The sequence below is a fragment of the Ambystoma mexicanum genome, chromosome 9, assembly GCF_040938575.1.
Source record: "Ambystoma mexicanum isolate Mex_15411 chromosome 9, UKY_AmexF1_1, whole genome shotgun sequence".
Lineage (NCBI taxonomy): Eukaryota > Metazoa > Chordata > Amphibia > Caudata > Ambystomatidae > Ambystoma > Ambystoma mexicanum.
The window spans coordinates 1,218,835,144-1,218,854,836 of NC_090931.1; the positions used below are offsets into that span (position 1 = coordinate 1,218,835,144).

Genomic DNA, 19,693 nt, shown 5'->3' on the forward strand with positions numbered 1-19,693 from the left:
AGCCAGGGTGTCCCAGGCCAACCCAGGTTCGAAAGCCGGGGGCTAAATCTACCCCGTACAGTCGGTGGCAAGGGAAGCCAGGCGGGATTCGTTAGGTAGTAGTCTATTTTGTTTGTGTGTCCCGTCCTTTTCTGTTTGTTCACCTTGTGTTTGTGCGAGCGCCCCGATGCTTGTGGGCTTTCGGCATGATACAAGCCAATAAATGAATAGTATATGCAATGGCACCGGATCAAGAGGCGCATCTGATTTCAGACCAGTAAGGGCCCTCAGCGTAATAGCATCATCGACAGGCTCCAGATGGAAGACTCCAGTAGATGTGTGTAACACGTTCCTCTAGGTGAATGCTCTGTGAACCGGCGTCCCTTGGGGCCGATTTATTGGCAGCAATAGTTTGACGAATGCCTCTCATTGTTTTGGGAAAAAAAGTGCTGATCGCATTGCACTGCAGTTGGACAGCTAGCAACTTATCATGTCTCTTAGGGGGGCAAGAAGAGAGCTCTTTAGCTACTATATGCAATTCCCGAGAGGAGCATGCTGCTTCATAGATCCTATTTCCATAAAATTTAGAATTTTCCCTCGCAATCATTTTATATCACATCACAAAAATGCTTGCTTATAGATGGCGCATGCTTCCAAGTCATAGTTAAGCAGCCATTTCCTCTCTAAGCGCCAGCAGGCTTGTTTCTGAGCCCGTAAATCAGGTGAAAACCAAGGTGCAGTTGGCTTGGTTCTCCCAAAATGAGATTAAATGGGGGCTAAAGAGTCAGCTACTCTTGTAAGGGACTTGAGAAGGGAGGTACAAGGATCCTATCCATTTCCCAAAAAACAGAGTTAACCTCCAACAGCTGATCTGCCAGAAGAGAAGAATCTACCCTATTCCAAAAACGCCAAGTTTCCAGGCAGTGGGAAACCTCGGAAGGGCAGTTTCGTACCATTACGATAAAAGGCACCAAGAAATGATCAGACCATTTTACAGGAAAGGGGGTAAAACTAGCAGTCAGACTCCCTTCACAGAAAATAAGATCAAGTGTATTCCCGTTGCTATGGGTAGGGAGATGGTTATGTAGGCTTAGAGATAGGTCAGCTAAACTAGCCACTGCATTTTTTGCACAGATCAGTTGGATCATTTGGATGGAGATTGAAATCACCCAATAAGACTAATTTGGGGTATTTCAAAACTAAATCAGCCACTAACTGAAATATTAATAGGGAAATTAACACAACTGTGTGCAGGTGGCCTGTATAACAGTAAAAAGTGAATACTCACATTATGGGTCACCTGCACTCTAGTCATGAAAGGTTCACAGGGCAGTGAATGGTCGATCGTAATAGGCAAGCACTGCGGGGAGGCATGATGGATTAACGTCAGGCCACCGCCCCGACCTCGGAGGGGCCTATCCCAGCAAAGTAGTCCTTAGTCAGCATCTGACAGAGATCGGGGCCAGAACTAGGTGAGAACCAGGTCTCTGTAACAAAGTCAAAGGACGCTCCTCCAATATATTACAAATATCATAACGATGAGCACCTGCTGACCTAGCATTGTTCAGCAGGCACTTAAAATGGCACGAGAAAGCCACCCCCTCCAACACCCCGCCTTGCTGTCTTCACCGGGTGAGGGAGGTGAGTGGTTGAGCAGTGGCAGTTTTACTCAAGCTTTGGGCTCCACTGCACAGCCTAGTGCCAGGAGGAGCTAACTCTAGAAGCTCAGTGCGAGTATCTTTTCTAGCGTATTTCCCCGGTACGTTTTTTTCCACGGTGATGACTAAACAAATATGGCTTATTTGAGTTATTTGGAGACCAGATACAAACTGTTTGTTTTAATATCTTTGAAGGGCAATTGTGACTAAATATGTATATCTCACTTATAAGATGTATTATTAGAACTCAGGAACATGTATAATAATTGCGACTAAAATTCAAAGCATGTCAATAGGTACAGAAATGTAGCCTAAAGTTGTTTTACCCACCCTCCCATACACAAACTTGAACACATAAGAGGCTCACTAAGGATCTAAAAGCTGAGCCCAGCAGTTGAGCCTTTAGCTTCATCATAGGGGGTAAGTACATTGATATCTCCTGAGCTGGCTTTTTTTCTCAGTCTCTGTACGTTTGCTACTTCTGCTGCTGTCACGTTAATGATTATATAAATGTCAATGCTCTGCTCTTCCAGCAGAGAAATTTGACAAGTTCTTGTGGTAAGGACCCATTCCCATCAAAGCCCTGGGGTGAACGTCGCAGCAGAGTGCTGCCTTCTACCTGCAACCTTCTCAAATTTCTGGGGATGGAGGGGGTTAAGCTCTCCCAAGCCAGTGGCTGGTGCTGCCCCTGCACAGGGTAAGCTGGACAAGTACACATGCAAACAGTTTAAAGTCTCCACAGGTTTTAGGGGGAACTGTATTGTGGCCGTTTCTAGCAGGTTGTCCAGGATGTCAGACAAGTTTCACTTTCTACAAGAAAGCTCAATAAAGTAGTTAATTTGCTATATGCCTTTAATGACACCGTTCTGGAAAAGCCTGCAAAAATGTTAGTTTTTTTGTGAAAATGGTTAGCTTTGATGTATATTAAATCACTTTCTGATTAAATCACTTAATTTGCACCTGGAAATAATCTTTAAAAATATTTCAACTGAGTTATATTCTGTTTATCCTTTTTCAGGATGGAGAACAGTTAAACTGCAATTTTATACCTTTGGATATTAAATTGGACATCTGGGATGACTTGCCAGAGATATTCCGGCATCCACTAAACCGTTCTTTGGTAAGAACATCAATCGTGGCTGTTTACAAAATATGTTTCCTCTTGACTGTTGACCTTTTTACATTTTAAGGAAATTTGAAATTCGGCAAAGGGTCGAGATGATAATTATAAAACGCAGCTGTTCCTAAAACTAGGCCTATTTGTGTGCACAGAGCATCTAAACATCAAATATTACTGTGAACCTTAAGGAAGATCTCCCCCCTGTGTGAGTTTAAGTAAACCTGACTAAGGGGGATGCAACCTATCTGTATTATTATGTATCGATGCAGCAAATTTCAGGCATGTGATACGTCTGTGCACGTTTGTAAATTGTTGATGCAGTTTGTAATGTTCATTTTACCAATTGTCTGCATTTGGCGGAAATTGCCTTTTCACAAGATTTTCAGGATGCATGTGAACTTCAGGTGCCGATTCAGTATATGTCCTCCATACTGATCACTTTGCTTATTTGCATTAAATGCATTTCTGTTGGAATCTTACATGATCAGTCGCGAGACATATCTATGACACATGTAGCTACCTTTCTACAGCTAGATATTTCAGTTACCTAATGCTTAACTTGTTTGTTTTTCTCTTATTAATGAATTGATTGAATGCTCATGTATGTTTGTAATAGGTGATATTTAAATGAAGAAATACAACCGTAGTTTCTGTCGGATACTTTCCTCCTCCAGGTTTCTCCTCTTCAGACATCACTCCCAGGCGCAGAGCGGATTTGGGAAAGATTGACACAGGCACTAGACCGTGTTGGCGTAGCTCCACAGACTCTCACTGCGGCAGTGGCACCACCGACACCTCTCTGACACTGCGTGTCTCTGATTTACAAAACGAAATGCCGTGCCCATTTCCTCGGTTACTTTTGCTGTAGCAGATTGGGAATATCAATATTCCACTATATTTTTTCACTAATAATGAATCTTTTTGCCCCTTCTGTTACGCAAATTGTGGGATACCCTGCAATAATTAAATGTTGGTTAGTGGTCTTTACTAGTTATAATTGTGGTACCGCGCCAGGACAATCAGACGCAGGACACCTCCTCTCACCGATCAACCCACCCCAAAGCTGTCTGAGATTGAGTTTATTACGTATTCATGACGCAGCTCAAACAGCGTAGGGATGGATTTTCCCTGTCCTGCCACATGGAGTCAGACTTGGACAGCCAGAAGGAATGGCTTAAACTCTTCTGGGCCAATCCACATAGAAACATATTGCTCTTCCCCAGATTTTGCGAGGCATTGTTATTTGACCCAAATCTTCCCAAAACTTAGCGACAGTCAGCATTTCTCCTGCTATGCCGTTTCCTGCAGAATTTGAGCAGTTTGCAAAAATAAAATGTGAAGAACATTTCTGAGAGTTTCAGCCATGTTACCAATGTTCTCCTTTAATCATTTTTACATTTATTTTCTAGTTCAGCTATTTAACAAGATGTTAGGGCTGCATTAAAGGGAAGTGCTATAGGTTGAATACAATTGTCCCGAATATAAAGGCATACTAGGCAGTAATTACTTCAAACCTGACATGCAAGGTATTGGTAGCGTGAGGCAGCACGTTGAGGCCATAGCATATTCTTCTTCATTTTCCAAGTTCGATCCATCATAGATCAGTGCACCTGTTCCTTTTGTTTTATACAACTCTGACAAATCTGTTATACCAGTGTGAAGTTTATATTTATTTCTTTTTTTATCTATAGAGCAAACCTAGCTCTAGTGCAGCATAGCACTTTACAATGTGTTTAAGCAAATGATGTGCATGGTGTTTTTGGACAGTAGTGCAGTACTGTTGGCAGAAGGGTAGAGAAACATGGTTTTAGTTGTGTGGGAGGCATTGATGACGGATCCATGTTTTTATCATTTTGCGGAACTGGAGGATGGTGGGGACGTTACAAACCGGCAGCGGGATAGAGTTTCAGGGGGTTGGTGCATGGACGGAGGAGGACTGTCTAGGTGTCTTCCCTTTGTAGGCTAGCTTTGATGTGATCAGACAGGGGGATAAAATAACTTTAAAAGCTGATTTCCTATTCAACAATTAGTTGTTTAGTTGTAAATCGCTGTGATATTATTCTTTCTACGAGCCCTTTTATTTTCATATGTGGGGTATCGGAGCCTGGGAATCAGTCCAAAGCTACTTCAACAGAGGTCAACCGGTTTTAGCGGGATTCAGTCTTTGGCCGCTTTCTTCAGGACAATTACATTAAGGTTGTAATATTCTCTATACAGTATCCTAATCATGCAGTAATGCGGGGATATCTTCGGGTATCCACAGGGCTAGTCAATCGTTCCCTTGGTCCTATACTTTTGTACTTGAAACTGGATTCTCTATGTGGACTTGCTCGTGGTGGAGTAATGCGTGGGGTCTTCTTGACTCCTGTATTGGTTATCTTACTGGGGTTTGTCTTCACAGTTGCGCTAAGTAGCGTAAAGAGTCTGGAGTCTGTTCATGTGAACTAACTACCGACGCAGGTGCGGCACGAACAGGGAAACCATTGAGCAACCCGTGTATGAACCACAAAACACAGAGGAACAGACTCCAGACTCTTCACGCTACATAGCGCAACGGTGAAGACAGACCCCAGTAAGATAACCAATACAGGAGTCAAGAAGGTTCTATTGGAGCTTTTATCCCTGGGGTCATTGATGGGAGCTAGGCATAAAGAGTGTTGGAAAAAGGTTTCTCCATCTTCCCTGAAGGGGGCAACAGAGACATGACAACAGGCCATCAGGGTATTGGGCATAAGGGGTTTTCCCTTATGGGTAAATGGTGGATACAGCATCTCACCCGATGATGTCAGCATATCTCCCCAGAGGTTGTCTCCCCCCCCAAGTGATCCTCCCTCATGCAGGCGCCCCCATGATCAGGATCACTTAGCAGCTGCGATCCCCTAGCCGCATGGGAGGAGGTCACAGCCGGGAAAACAGTGAGTCCATCAGATTAATAACAGAACTCCAATCTCTCCTAATTCTCCTTGACCTGTCTCGTGCCTTTGACACTGTTGAGCACTCTGATCTCCTTTATACTCTTTCTTCCTTGGATTCGCGATGAAGCCCTTGTCTGGATTGAATCCTACCTTGCACCTCACCAATTCTCTGTCTCGTGGAGCAACAACACTTACCACCTCACTCCTATAAATCTTGTTGTTCCACAAGGCTCTGTCTTGGGTCCGCTCCTCATTACACTATACCTCTGCTCTTGGTGCACTAATCTCCTCCTTTGGGTTCTCGTACCAACTCTATGCAAACAATACCCAAATCTTCTCTTTTTCTGAACTCTCCTCTGATCTCTCTATCAAAAGTTCCAACTGTCTCTCTGCCATTAAATATTGGATGGCTTTGCTCTCTCTGATGTTAAACTCTACCAAAAAAGGGGTGCTTTTCATCCCTTCCAAAAGCTCGCTCTCATCACTTCCTATCCTGTTCCCACCTGACACTCTCCCATACTCTTCTTCAGCTAGAAACCTCTGCGTCATCTCTGACCCTTCTCACACCTTCTCTACTTTCCTCTCCAAAACTGTAACAGCAGCTTACTTCATCCTTCTAAAAATTCGGAAAATCAGGCCCCTCCTTCCTTTCAACACTGCCAAGCATCTCTTATGCACTCTTGTCTGCTCTAAACTGGATTACTGTGCCAGCAGCCTCTTTATTCTCCCCAACTATGCGTTCTGTCCTCTCAACAAGATAATTTATTTCGCTACCAGGACTCTTTGACGTCACTCACTTTACACCTACTTCCTCATATCGTCACCAGGCTGGATGGCTGATGATGCAAAACAGGACAGATTTAAATTTCCTCTACTGGTTCACAAATCTATCCATGGTAAGGCACCACTATATCTATCCTCCGCTATCCAACTCTACAAGCCTTTTCCTAATTTCCTATCTCTGTCTCCTCGACGACTCTTGTGGCTCCTCAACTACTCTTATAGCTCCTCACCGTCCTTGTGCTTCAACTTGCTTCCGCTCTTTCTTTCTTCTTGGTCCACTTGCATGGAATTCTCTTCCCCCGGACATTCGAGAAACAGTCTGCATGGATTTGTTCAAAACCAAACTAAAAGCCTACCTCCTCGCCTCAGAGTTACTCTCTAAACCACCTTCTCATCTGCCTGATAACTAACATTTTTCCATCGCCTCTAACCTACCTCTGCCCCTGGCTTCCTCTGCCTACACTCTAGCACTTCACCCATAGTCATATCCCAACCTGAGCTTGCCATACCGCCTAAATGCTTTTAAAAATGTCCAATTTTGGTTTTCCTTAATGTATGTATGTCCTCTTATGAATTGTCCCTGGTGACTGTTCCACTTACTCTACTCCACATCCTGGTCAGAATGACCCAGAATTCACCCCATTGTAAGACGTTCACTGCTTTCTGTCAAATCAAATTTCTTATTGTGAGGAGCCAGGAATGAGACACTGACAAAGTGAGCTCATGAGTGTGGTTACACATTTTTATTCAAATGAAAAAGGGATTGAAAAATGCCTCACTATCCCTATTCCAAGAGGTATATCCCTACCTCAACCAAAATAAAGGTTCTGTCCAATGTTAATATGTCCAAAGCCTCCCATGTCTCCAAAATCCTATTTTTGGCTTTGCATTCTAAATGTAACTCTAAAGTGTTAGGGAAAATGTCTCTGGTCTTGAAAGGTGCACAAAATGTTCACGTCCAAAAGAAATACATAGATACTCAAATTCAAAGTTCCCAATGGCTATACTCCAACACAAAGTTCCCAATTGATATGGTTCACAGTTCCAGGGGATGGCTCCCTTCCCCAGGTTTCTGTTCAAGAGTTTTAAGATTTCCAAGGGTATAAATCTACCTTGAAGGTTTCTGGTCATCAACAAAACACTTAAAAAAAAACAACTTAAATGTGATTTCCAACCATGCAAGACACCTGATGTACTCACCTGCCAGTTTCATCTACATTTAAGTTTAACTTTATTCACAGTTTTGTCTTGGCCTGGTGTATTCCTCTGGCAGGACTTCATCATCTGGTTTGCTTTATACACTTGCAAACTTTGGCTTTGCCTGGTATGCTCCCATGCCCGGACATTTATTATGATTCTTTTCACACACTGGCCTTACTTTGGTGTTCCTGGTGTACTCTCCTGACAGGGCTTTTAGTGTGAGTCTTTTTCATCCACTTGCAACTGTTATGGTTATGGTGAGGGGTTATCCTTTTCTCCCCTTGACCGCTCTCAGGCTTTGCTTCCCTTTCACTTGTAGAACTTGTATACTACTTATACTGGTTTCCATTCGCTTCTTTTCGGCAAAATCGTGTGTCATATTCTTTTACATTCCGTTCACTGTCTTTTCATGGTCTTCTGTAATGTTGACGAAGCGCCCCCGTGTCCCAATCTCCCTCCTTCGGACTCACCGGTTTCCTTTAGCATTCTTCGGTTCTCTTGTGGTAGACTGGGAGCAGCTTTTCAGTGCTCCGTCTTCAGTTGACAGGCTTACTGGCTTCACTCGTCGGTCTCCACGTGCTTCCCAGCCATCAATGGAGGGTGTTTGATTTGATTCAGAGACAGTCAGTGACTTCATCTGACCATTGAAATGTGAACAATTGTCTTAGATATGCCATACTATTGGGAGGGGGGGCTCTGAAACATTAAAAACAACTGATTCATTAACATTAATAACATTAATTAAAAAATCAGACACCTCTTTAAATGCCTTCAATTCCTGTAACACATTGGGAGGGGGTCATGGTATTAGTCATAAATACCAGAACATCGACATATAATGCAACCCTTGATTTACTGCGCCTCCATTTATCTCATCATTCAGACAAATATTTTGGACATGTGGTTTCATAACGAGAGTGAATATCAGTGGTGATAGATGGCAGCCCTGGTGTGTCATTCGTGAAATAGGTATAAGGAAAGACTGCCTACCACTCAGCTTAACTCTAGACACTGAAACTGGTCCACCCAGGACAGAACTGTCATTGGGGTTTTGATTCCTTTTGTAAGATCAATGAGGTCAATAATTATTTTAATATTGTTCTCTGTGTTAATCTCTACTCTAAAGAGTGGCTCTTTTAACAGTGCCCCTATCTTAATGTGACTTAATCGTGGAGTGATGACCCTGCACTCGGTCTGGATAGATTATCTGGTAAAATGGTGGCCTAAAAGATCGCTCCCGGGGCAGGGCCAAATCTTAAGATGATTCCTCTCACAGAAGCCTCAGCGAGAGCTTTGGTTGATGCCAGGTGACTCTTTAAAGGGTTGAGAGTAACAGAACACCTGCACATAGCAAGTGAAATAGACGGGACTCAGCTGTGCAGTGAGGCATAACCCCCCCACCCTCTCAACTGCCAAGTCAGGGGAGCAGAGGAGCCCAGGGCCTGGCAGACAAGACCCTGAAGCTGACGAAGTGAGTGGAATTTTAAAAAAATGTTTTTTATTGTGTATAGTTAAACAACGTTAAACTTTTAGAATAAATAACAATTCCATTGACATAGTTCATATATGCAAACGGAGAGATGAGTGGGCACCACACAATTCTAAAAATATTCTAAATATTAAAGTCAGTGTGAAAAAAGAGAAGAATTAAATGTTCAGAATAAAAGTTCTGAAGGAGCTGGCTGTGATATGTCTGGAGATACCCTGACTCAAAAAATACAACAAAAGCTAGAGACCAAGTAACAATACTAGGTCACACAGCCGCTCTCTTTTGGGCCCAATCTGGGTACGTAGTTATTCAAAGTTCAAAGCAATATGATCAGGTATCAAAATGTATAATGCTTAATCCAAAAGATTATAAATGAGTCTGTTTGATGGTTGAGTATCAAAAATGATTGTTTATCCAAAAGAAATTCAAAACAAAAATGTCACTAATGTATTCTTAGTGAGGGAGCAATTGCCACAATCCATACATAATTCAGACTGAGATATGCCAATGCATTTCAGAAATAATTTCCTTCTTCAGGGCAAGTCTAGTAATCAGAGTGGATATGTACAAAACACACACGTTAACATCATAATAAGCACATTTGTTGTAAAAAAGAAAAGAAAAGAAAATGTAACATACCGATCAGCAGTGGTTTCAATAGTTGGTGGATAGAAAAGACAAAATAAGAATACCCTATAAGTGATATGAAATGTAAATCAATAGCAACATAAAGCAATGAAGTTTAGTTTTACCTTATTGGTGTGGCAAATGGTGTAGAACAAAGCGTACGTGCCCACAGAGAAATGGGCCAACAGCAATGTCGTGGATAGCGGGGGTTAATGTAAAATCCAATTATGTTCGTAACAAATCGAATCTAGTAGTCAAAAAAAAAGGATCAGATCAGATGCCTTGTCATTACTGGCATTCACTTGTATTTAATAAGGAAAAAGCGATGAAATATACCTTTAAGCACGTGGAGCGTGCAGATCCTCCTGCAAACTCTTAACCACGCGGCACCTTAGATCTCTGCTGCGTGCTGGTGAGTAGTGCATGTGTGAGACAAACACACTCCACTTGCCACACAAGTTAATGATTTCTCAAACCAAGAAAACTCTCACACTCCCAGTCTTCACTTAACAGAGGCCTGTGGGGGCTCGCCGGCACCTCCCCAGGCAATGTTTCTCCAGCGTTGGACGGTCAAACCACCGTAATCTGCTCTGTCTCCTCAGTGAGGGACAGAGGCTTCCCAGACCGCTCCTCCTCACCACCAGAGCCTGGGTCCATAAACGCTGACACCTGCTCTCCTCCGGCCCATGCCTTCCACGCCAACAATCACCAACAGGCAGCACGGGCCGAGGAGGGGCTTAAGTAGCGTGTGCAAGCATGCGCCGGCACACCGAAACCCTGTGTATTCATGAGAAATGTAGTCCTCGGGCCTTCTTAACCTGCAAATACAGTCCTCGGGCCGTTTTTACAGCCCCTTTTTCTTACATCGTACCCCCGGTGCTTGAGATCACTGCCTTCTCCAGACACTGTGGTGTCTGCCGCTGCCAGGAAGTGCTTGTGGAGCCCATCATCTTCAGCCATGGTGCCCACAGACCAGGAGGTGAAGAAGCTTGATGTGTGCAAGGGCATCATTTACACCACAGCCTCCACCGTCAAGGCCGCTAATGCTCTGGCCATCTTCTACCACTACGACGGAGAGCTGTGGTATAAGCTTGGGCCCATTTTGGACTTCTTGCTGCTGGACAAGAAGGTCGAGGCCCTGACCCTGTTCCATGAAGGAGAGATGGCCTCAGATCACACCATCATGGTGCCTCTGGAAATCACGCATTCCAGGTTCTGCCAGATAGGCAATGGGGTGGCCCTCCGATACCAAAGATGGCAGAAGGCCCCTAATTTCAAGGCAGATGTCCAGTACAAGGTGGTGGACATGCCCATTGATGGGGACAATCTGTTTGGCAAGACTGTGGACGAGTCTCTCCAGATGATTAAGACAGATACAGAGACGGCACGCTCACTGGGGACATTGCAGCAGAGGATGTTGTCCTTTCTGTCCTCAAGGGGAAGTCTGGCAGGTCCTCCAAGAGCTATCGTCAACCCTCCCGGTCCATGACCCAGGATGCCTACAGGGTCCGATCTCAGGCGTACGGCCACAGAGGACAGCAGCATTGTCGCCCACATGCCAGGCGGCGGCCGATCCTAGACTTAAGACGCCACAACAAGTACTTGAAATCCCAAAAGATCAGGATGGTCACATTGCAGCATGTGCTTGACCATCTGGAGGAAGAGGATTTCCTGGCGACCCGGAGGACTCCTACTTTTGCGTCCCCATTAATCAAAAGTTCCTGCGATTTGTAGTCCAGGGATGGCACTATCAGTTCAAGGCCCTGACCTTCAGCCTTGAATCAGCACCAAGGGTGTTCATCAAGTGCTTGACTCCGGTGGCAGCGCATCTACGTCTCAGTCATCCACGTCTACCCTTACGTGGACAACTGGCTCATCCGCTCCCACAACCATGCGGTGGCGATCCAGCACACTGCGGAGACCATTCACCTTTTCACAGAGCTTAGATTCTCCATCAACTATCCAAAGTCCTGCGTGGAGCCATCGCAGAATGCTCTGTTCCTGGGCACCCGTCTCATCACGGTTGCATACCTGGCTATCCCCTCGGAGGAGAGGGTGGCGGCCATCCTGGGGAAGGTGTAGTCCGCGACAGTGCGAGCCAACAAGTCGCTGTTGAGGGTGATGTCCTCCTGCATCCACCTCGTTTATTCTGCAGATGAGCTCTTCAAGATTTCCTAGATGTGCAGTGGCTGCAAGTCACAGGAGCTTGGACAATCGGGTTCTCCACCAACCAGGAGTTAAGACAAGCTCTATGATGGTAGGAAGTGTGCCCACATTTGACCCGGGGGACTCCTTTTTCAGGCCCGCTGTACCAGGACACAGTAACCATGGATGCCTCTCTGGAGGGGTGGAAAGCCCTCACCAAACAGTCGCAGAAGCTTCTGGCTCCTGGAGAAAAGGGACCTTCACATCAACGTTCTGGAGCTCTGGGCAGTCTTCTGGGCCCTCAAATCATACCTGTCTCAACTGAACGGAAGGTGGGGAAGATCTTCACAGATAACACTGCCACAATATCCTACATAACGGAGCCAGGGCGGGACGTGCTCTCCGGCACTCTCCCTGGAAGCTCAGTTCCTTTGGCACTGGCCCAATCTTAATTACATATTCCTTGTTCCGTTTCATCTGGCAAGCACCAGGGATACCATTGCAGACTCGCTCAGCAGGGAACAGCGGTCCTGCTTCAAGTGGGAGCTTTGTCAGGATCAAGTATCCTTGCTCTTCAGCAATTGGGGTCAACCCTGAATCAACCTCTTCACGACAGCAGCCAACTCCAAGTGCCAGAGGTTCGCCAACAGGTTGCCTCACCCAAGGGGTCTGCGGGATGCTTTTTTGTTGTTCCCACAGCAGGGACTCTTACTGTACGCCTTCCCTTTGATCCCACACCTGCTAAGTGTGATCATTTCAGAATGATACTCATCGCCCCGGCGCCGCCATGGCAGATCTGGTACCCGGACCTGCTCCATCTATCAGTGGTTCCATCCATAGCTGTCTCCACTTCTCGATCTTCTCTTCAGAGAAAACGGAACAATACTGCACCATGACCCAGAATCATTGAGCTTCACGGCCTGGCTCCTGCAGCCCTAGAGTTTGGGCATTATTCCTTGCCGCTGGAATGCAAGAAGATCCTAGCCAATGCTGGAGCGTCCTCGAAGTTGTCGTAATACAGCCACAAGTGGAAACATTTCTGTGTGGTGCAGGACTCAAAAGATTATGCTGCTGGCCTGGCTCATGCCTCGATCAAGGTGCATCTGGCTACCATATCCCATTACACAAGGACGCTTGTTAAGCCAGGCCTGTAGTTGCACTGTCTTATCAACGAGTAAAGGTTCCTGCTACGGCTTGGAGGCTCAACGTCATTTTGACTAAGCTCATGAGGACCCCATTTGAACCTATGCATCAAGTCCCTTTGAAGTTTATCTCGTGGAAGACAGCTTTCTTAGTGGCCATCACCTTGGCCAGGTGGGTCGGGGAGATCCATTCTTCTCCTTCAAGCAGCCGTATTTGTCTTTCCATGCTACGAGGGTGGTGCTGCGGACCCACCCCACCTTTATGCCGAAGGTTCCTTCAGAATTCTATCTCAACGAGCCTTTGGTTCTGCCAGTCTTCTTCCCAATTTCCTTCTACGCCAGCCGGAAAGGACGTTTCATTCACTGAACGTTGCTCTTGCCCTGAAGTTTTATGTGGCACGCACTATGGACTTTAGGAATACTTCTCAGCTTTTTGTGAATTCTGGACCTGTGAATCACGGGAAGGACCTGTCTAAGGCTTCCATATCCAGGTGGCTCTCCGGTTGCATCATGCACGGTCATCGCCTGGCCAACAGACCTCTTCCAGGCCAGCCGAGAGCCCATTCCACCAGAGCCATCGCATTGACAACATCGTTTCTCTCTGGTGTTCCCCTGTTCGACATCTGCAGGGCTGCTACGTGGAGGTCCACCCACACCGTCACGAGATTCTACTGCGTCAACATGATTCCAAGGAGGATTTATGGTCGGCCAAGCGGTGCTACGCAGCCTGTTGGTTTGAGGTGAGTCTGTTCCAGGGGTAAGTAATTGCTTCTGTTGAGGTTTGCCGCCTCCATGCTTCTGTATGTTTACTGCTATGTAATCATATTCATGATCATGTGAATCCATGCCAGACCCCATTCTGGAGAAGGAACACATTACTGTGAGGGGTCAATAATGCAAGGCCGGCAACTGCTTGTGTTTCTATCTAATTTAAACATTTGATTAAAGGGAACAAGTGCAGAACAATCCTCACTAAACCTACTCTATCAGGGAGTTCCCTGCCCAGTCTAACGTGTAAGGGGATTATTCCCAACATCAACAAAACTGGCCCTCACACTTAAGAAGAACACATTCAAGGTAAAACATAAACAATATAAATAAGAGAATAACCAACAACCAGTGTTTTGGATGACCTTCACCTGTCCTGGGAAGATCCCTTCCCCAGGATTGCTCAAGTCAATTTCTCCCAAATGTTCAAAACGAAAAGTAAAGTCTTTTTACCAAACATTTTATTAGGTTTTTCAACTTGAGTACACAACGATATCTACAATGCATTCTCAACAACATTAAATATTAGACTGAGCCAGAAACAAGTAACATTCCACAGAGAGTGTTAATGGGCCTAGTACTCCATATATTTGTATATTTTGCCCAGAGGCCTTAAGGTTCGAACACGGCCAACCCCTTTCACTAGATTCTTAGTCCCATTGCGTTAGTGGAAGCCTTTTTTTTTTTTTTTTTTTGCATTTTTAAAGCGCTCACACAGCCCGCAGGCATCGAGGCGCTGTTACAGGAATTGATTATTTATTTTTTTTGCCTACATTTTTTTTGTCTTAGTTGCGAATTTATAACACTCTTAAATACCCAGAGGTTTCAAAGCGCAGACTTGGGGATCGCACCTGTATTGCTTCGTATCGTCTTGCTTCCAAGGCGAGCACATTGCATCTGAGCTATCCTCCCCGGGACACTTTCTGGTGAGACGTGGACATTTTTCTGAGTAGTCCATGAAGGGTGCCCACGTGTTCAGGAAATTGTTCAGGTTTCCCGAGCGGATTGCTGTAATCTTCTCTGCTACCACGACTTCCCAACACATCGACCACCATAGCAGGACTGAGGGGCCGTCTTCCTTTTTCCAGAGACATGCCATTGCAATTTTCGCAGCTAATAAAAGATGAGTGCACAGACGCGGTACCTGCCCCGAGAGTGGGAAGTCCCCTCCCCCTGTTTCACCCAGGAGTATTATTCCAGGATCCCACGGGATAGTCAGTCCAGTGATTGTTTTAATGTGGTCCACCACCTCCCTCCAGTTTCCCTCTGCTTTTGGACAGGTCCACAACATGTGATACAGAGTGGCCCTGGCTGCACACCCTCTCCAGCAGTCTGAAGGAATTTCAAGATTGGTCTGATTTAATTGGTCTGGGGTGACATAGTATCTATGACAGAGTTTATCGCCCCATTCCCTATTCGAGATGCATTGTGTGCTTTTGTGTAGCCTGGCCCAGATCTTTCACCATTGTTCAATATCCATTTCTCGGCATAGGTCCCTCTCCCAATTGAGCATATACTTTTCTTTTTTAGCAGGGTATGTTATGTCCAGGAGGCGATAGAGCACTGAGATTCTTCTCCTTGGTGATAGTAAAGACAATTCTAGTGCTGGTAAGTCTCCACCCCCCCCCTCTCCCTAACCGCTTTGTGTGAGATCCAATGCCGAAGCTGGGCATAATGGAACCATTCGGTTTCATATACCATAAATGTTTCCTTGCCTCTCTGAAACATTATAGGTGAACCCCCTTGTAGAAAATCGGTTAGTTTCTCCAACCCTCCCTCCTTCCATGATGGAAAGCTGTGCGGTGGGTTTCCTGGTGTGAATTCAGGGTTATTCCAAATAGGTGTGAGTGGACCTAGAGTACCCCGACAACCTAATTTCTGAGCTGCTGCTTTTCAGCTGTGAGCAGTAATGTTTGTTGCTGTGAGGAGGGCCTGATTTGCCTGGGCTTTTATGGTTGGTAAGTGTGGGAGATCAGCCGTATGGACCTAATTGCTTCCATAACAGCTGGTCCGTTGATGGAACAGATTTGTATGCATGGGATAGTTGTGCGGGGTGCACATACCTAGCCACGTCCGGGACACCTAGACCTCCCAGAGCCCTCCCATGGATCATAATCTTCTTTGATATTCTGTGCCCCCCCCCCCTCAACCCAAACAAATGTTTGTATATTTCTCTGCAGGGAGAGTAACTCGCTCTTCAGAATGTGTACCGGAAGTGCAGCGCATTGGTAGAGTAAACTGTGAATTCGGTTAATTTTTACTGCAGCTCTTCACCCGAACCAAGAAATGTCTTGATTCTCCCAATGCTTTAGGTCTCGCCGAAAGTCATCGAATAGCTGCGGAAAGTTGCTTAGATATAAACCAGAGGTATCTCTAGGAATCTGCACCCCAAGGTATCCGATTGTGTTTTGGCCCAGGGGATTGGCAACATGGGGCTAAGGTCCATCTTTTGCTTTTTGGTAAGATTAATTGCTAGCGCTGACGATTTGCCCAAATTCACCCTGAACCCGGAAACCACCCCAAATTCTGAGATCTCATCCCAGAGGGGCCCCAGGGACGTGTCCAATTTAGTCGCAGTCACCAGCACATCATCCGCATATAGTGCCATTTTATATATTCATGGCCCCTCACTGTGAGCCCCTTTATTTTCGGGTTTTGCCGGATCTTATTAGCAAAAGGCTCCATGGATAAGGCAAAAACAAGAGGTGATAGGGGGCACCCCTGCCTTGTTCCCCTAGTTATGTTTATTGTCTCCGATCTGATGCCATTGACCCGAAGCTGCGTGGTGGGATTCTGGTAGTTAGCCATCGTCCATTTTATAAAGTTTGGGCCAAAACCAAAGTATGCTAGCACGTTTCTGATATAGCCCCAGTCCACTAAATCAAAAGCTTTGTGTGCATCTAATGAAATTACGACCATTCCCTCCCCCCTCCCCGGGATAAATCCTGTCTGGTCCAGGGCTATTATATCTGGGAGTTTCGCTTTTAGCCAATTTGCTAATACTTTGGAAAATATTTTCCCATCATTGTTTATTAAAGTTATTGGTCTGTAGTAGGAGGCCTGTTCAGGGTCTTTCCCTGGCTTATGGAATAGGATCGTGAGCGATTCTGCCATCGATTTAGTAATGGCACCTGTCGTCAGGAAAGAGTTTAACAGAGTTGTCAGTTGCGGGGCCAGTATGTATGCATAGGTTTTTTAGAATGTTGCGGTAAACCCATCAGGGCCCGGTGCTGTACTTTTTAAGGACTTAACGGCTTCAACTATTTTTTCCAGTGTAATAGGGGTTTCTAAAGGTGCCAATTGAGTTTCATTTTGAGAGTTGGTGGGTGGAAGGTAACTGGGTAAGTTATCAAGAGAAGTGGGTGGCCCCGACATTACTGCATTGTGGTGGTTCACCACCTCTTCAATTTTGTCCACCTCCGCGTACCAGGCTCTACCGTCAGGTCCTATGAGCTGTGGGACATTATTCTTACTGTGGACTTTTTTTTAACTTATATGCGAGCACCCGGTTTGCTTTGTTACCTTTACTGTAATAAAACTGTTTTGTATAGGCCAGCTATTTGGCTGAGCGGTCAGCCAAGTGCATCTCCAGTGCGATTTTGGCTTTTTTCAAAGCCCTCTCCGTTTTCCTCGTCCTGTGGGATTTCAACTCTTTTTCCAAGAAAATTACCTTTTCCTCTAGTTTGGCCGTTGCGATATTTGAAACCTGCCACTGTTGAGCTCCTGCACGAATGAGTGAACCCCTCACCACCGCTTTCATGGCATCCCAGATAATGTCTATGGCCGTGTTGGCTTTCGTGTTTTCAGTTAAATAATTGATTAGTGTCTCACTGGTTTCCCTTTTAATGCTCTCGTCTAACAGTATGGAGTCAAATAATTTCCAATATCTCCAGGGGGTGAGGGTGGGGGTGGGGGTGGGGGGTGGATGGGTGTAGAGCCCCTTACGCTAAGGATTGTAGATACTGCGGCATGATCCGAGAACATTCGAGTATGTATCTCTACCTTGTCCAGACACGGGTATAGAGCACTATGACTAGTAAAAGATCTATTCTTAAAAAAACCCTGTGCACGTAGGAATAGTGGGTGTAATCCCTGGTTCCCACATTGGACAATCTCCATGCGTCCTCCATCTCTGTTTCCCTTAGGAGCCTGGCAAAGGATAATGCTTGAACGTAGTCTGATCTGGTTGGTGGGAGAGTTTTGTCCACTAGGGGATCAGGGACTAAGTTAAAATCTCCTCCCACTAAGAGGAATTCCTCACTAAATGCCAGGATAATCGAGATCAGGTCAGATAGGAACTTGTCCTGGGCAGTGTTAGGGCAGCACACCGCCACAACGGTGATGGGTTGTTCTACGCACAGCCCCTTCACTAGGAGATATCTACCTCCGGGATCTCTTCTAACCGTGATTCCTGTCAGAGCGACCCTCTCACTCATGAGATTGCTACTCCCCTTTTTTTCCACCCCAGATGCAGCGAAGAATGTCTTTTTGTACCTTTTAAATCTAATATGTTTTTCATTGGCTTGCAGCAGGTGAGTCTCCTGGAGCAGTACTATATCTCCCGACAGCAGCCCAAGCTTGTGCTCCACGGACCTACGTTTCCCTGGGTAATTAAGGCCCTGGACATTCCATCTGAGAATTTTGATTTCACTCTTGTCACCCAGCCCCGTAAGGTTCCTTGGTGGATTTGGCTTTAGGTACCCCCTTGCTGGGCCTCGCGTGTACTGTATGAATGGCATTGCACTGGCTGTGTGTTTCTAAGGTGCCCGTGGATGTCCGTGTGTTGTTTACTTTAGCTATCTGAGAGAGTGGAAAAAGTATTTCAGCCCTCTCAGTACTTCTTGCTACCCCCTCCCAGCCCCCTTCCCCCCCACTCCCATGAACCAGTAGGAAAAAAGCCATCCTACCTAACAGGGTAACTGGTGGTGCTCCGGCACCGAGCCAATATGGCCAAATGGGCCTAACGTGTGAACCACAAGATGCGACAACTCGTAATCAGCGTTAAGAGTAGCATGTACATGCAACATTTCTTTGGCTTGTTCCACAGCTGCTCCAGGGGTTTCTCCAGCCCTCCCTCCCCCACCTCCGACATCCTCCACCCTCCCCCGTCTGACGCGTCTGTCCAACAACTTATGCCCATGTTAAGTTGGGGACCTTCAGAGAAGATCCACCGACCTTGATTGTTCGCACAGTATTTAAGCAGTTCAGTCTGGGTTAGGCGCTCTTTGGGGAGGGCTGCAGATCCTGCGCCTTCTACTAACTCTTGTCCAGGTTGTCCCCACCTGTTTCTTGGTGGTATCTCGAGCAGCACCTTCCGTTTCGGACTCCCCACTTCCAACGCCTACACATTTTTTTGCTTCTATCAGGGAGTGGATCTGTTGTTGAGCTCCCTCCCAGATGAATTTTACAGATGTTGGAAAGCCCCAGTGGTACGGAACGTTTCTTTCATGCAGCCATTCCATCAACACCTTGAGAGCTTTCCGTTTTTGAAGGGTGGAGTTGGCGAGGTCCTGGTAGAGTAGGATCGTGGAGTCTCGAAAAGTAATTTGGTGCATTGACCTGGCTTTTCTCATGATCTCTTCTTTAACTCTGTAAAAGTGAAACCTGGCGAGAACGTCTGGTGGAGATGAGGCTGATTGTCTCGGGACCGTTCTGTGCACTCTATCTAACTCCAACAGAGAATCGTCAGGGAGTAGTGTTTTGAATATAAATAGGTCTGATACGTAGCTCCCCTGCTCCGAGTCCGAGCCTCAAATTGGGATTCTCCGTAGGCGGATGTTATTACGCCTTGACCTGTTTCCCGCATCCTCCTGTTTGTCAATTGGGGGCCTTGCGCCTTGAGCTGCATCTAGCGTTCCCGGTGCTTA

The 19,693-nt window shown here is 45.8% G+C and overlaps 1 protein-coding gene across 4 annotated transcripts in view; it reads left to right on the forward strand.

Moving 5' to 3' along the window:
• ZRANB3 (zinc finger RANBP2-type containing 3) overlaps positions 1 to 19,693 on the forward strand; it is a 2,038,675-nt gene that overhangs the window by 1,565,046 nt on the left and 453,936 nt on the right. For all 4 annotated transcript variants that reach the window (XM_069616553.1, XM_069616555.1, XM_069616554.1 and 1 more), the window contains one exon: positions 2,656 to 2,757. In XM_069616553.1, the coding sequence (XP_069472654.1) occupies positions 2,656 to 2,757 (102 nt within the window). The remainder of the gene's footprint in view (positions 1 to 2,655; positions 2,758 to 19,693) is intronic.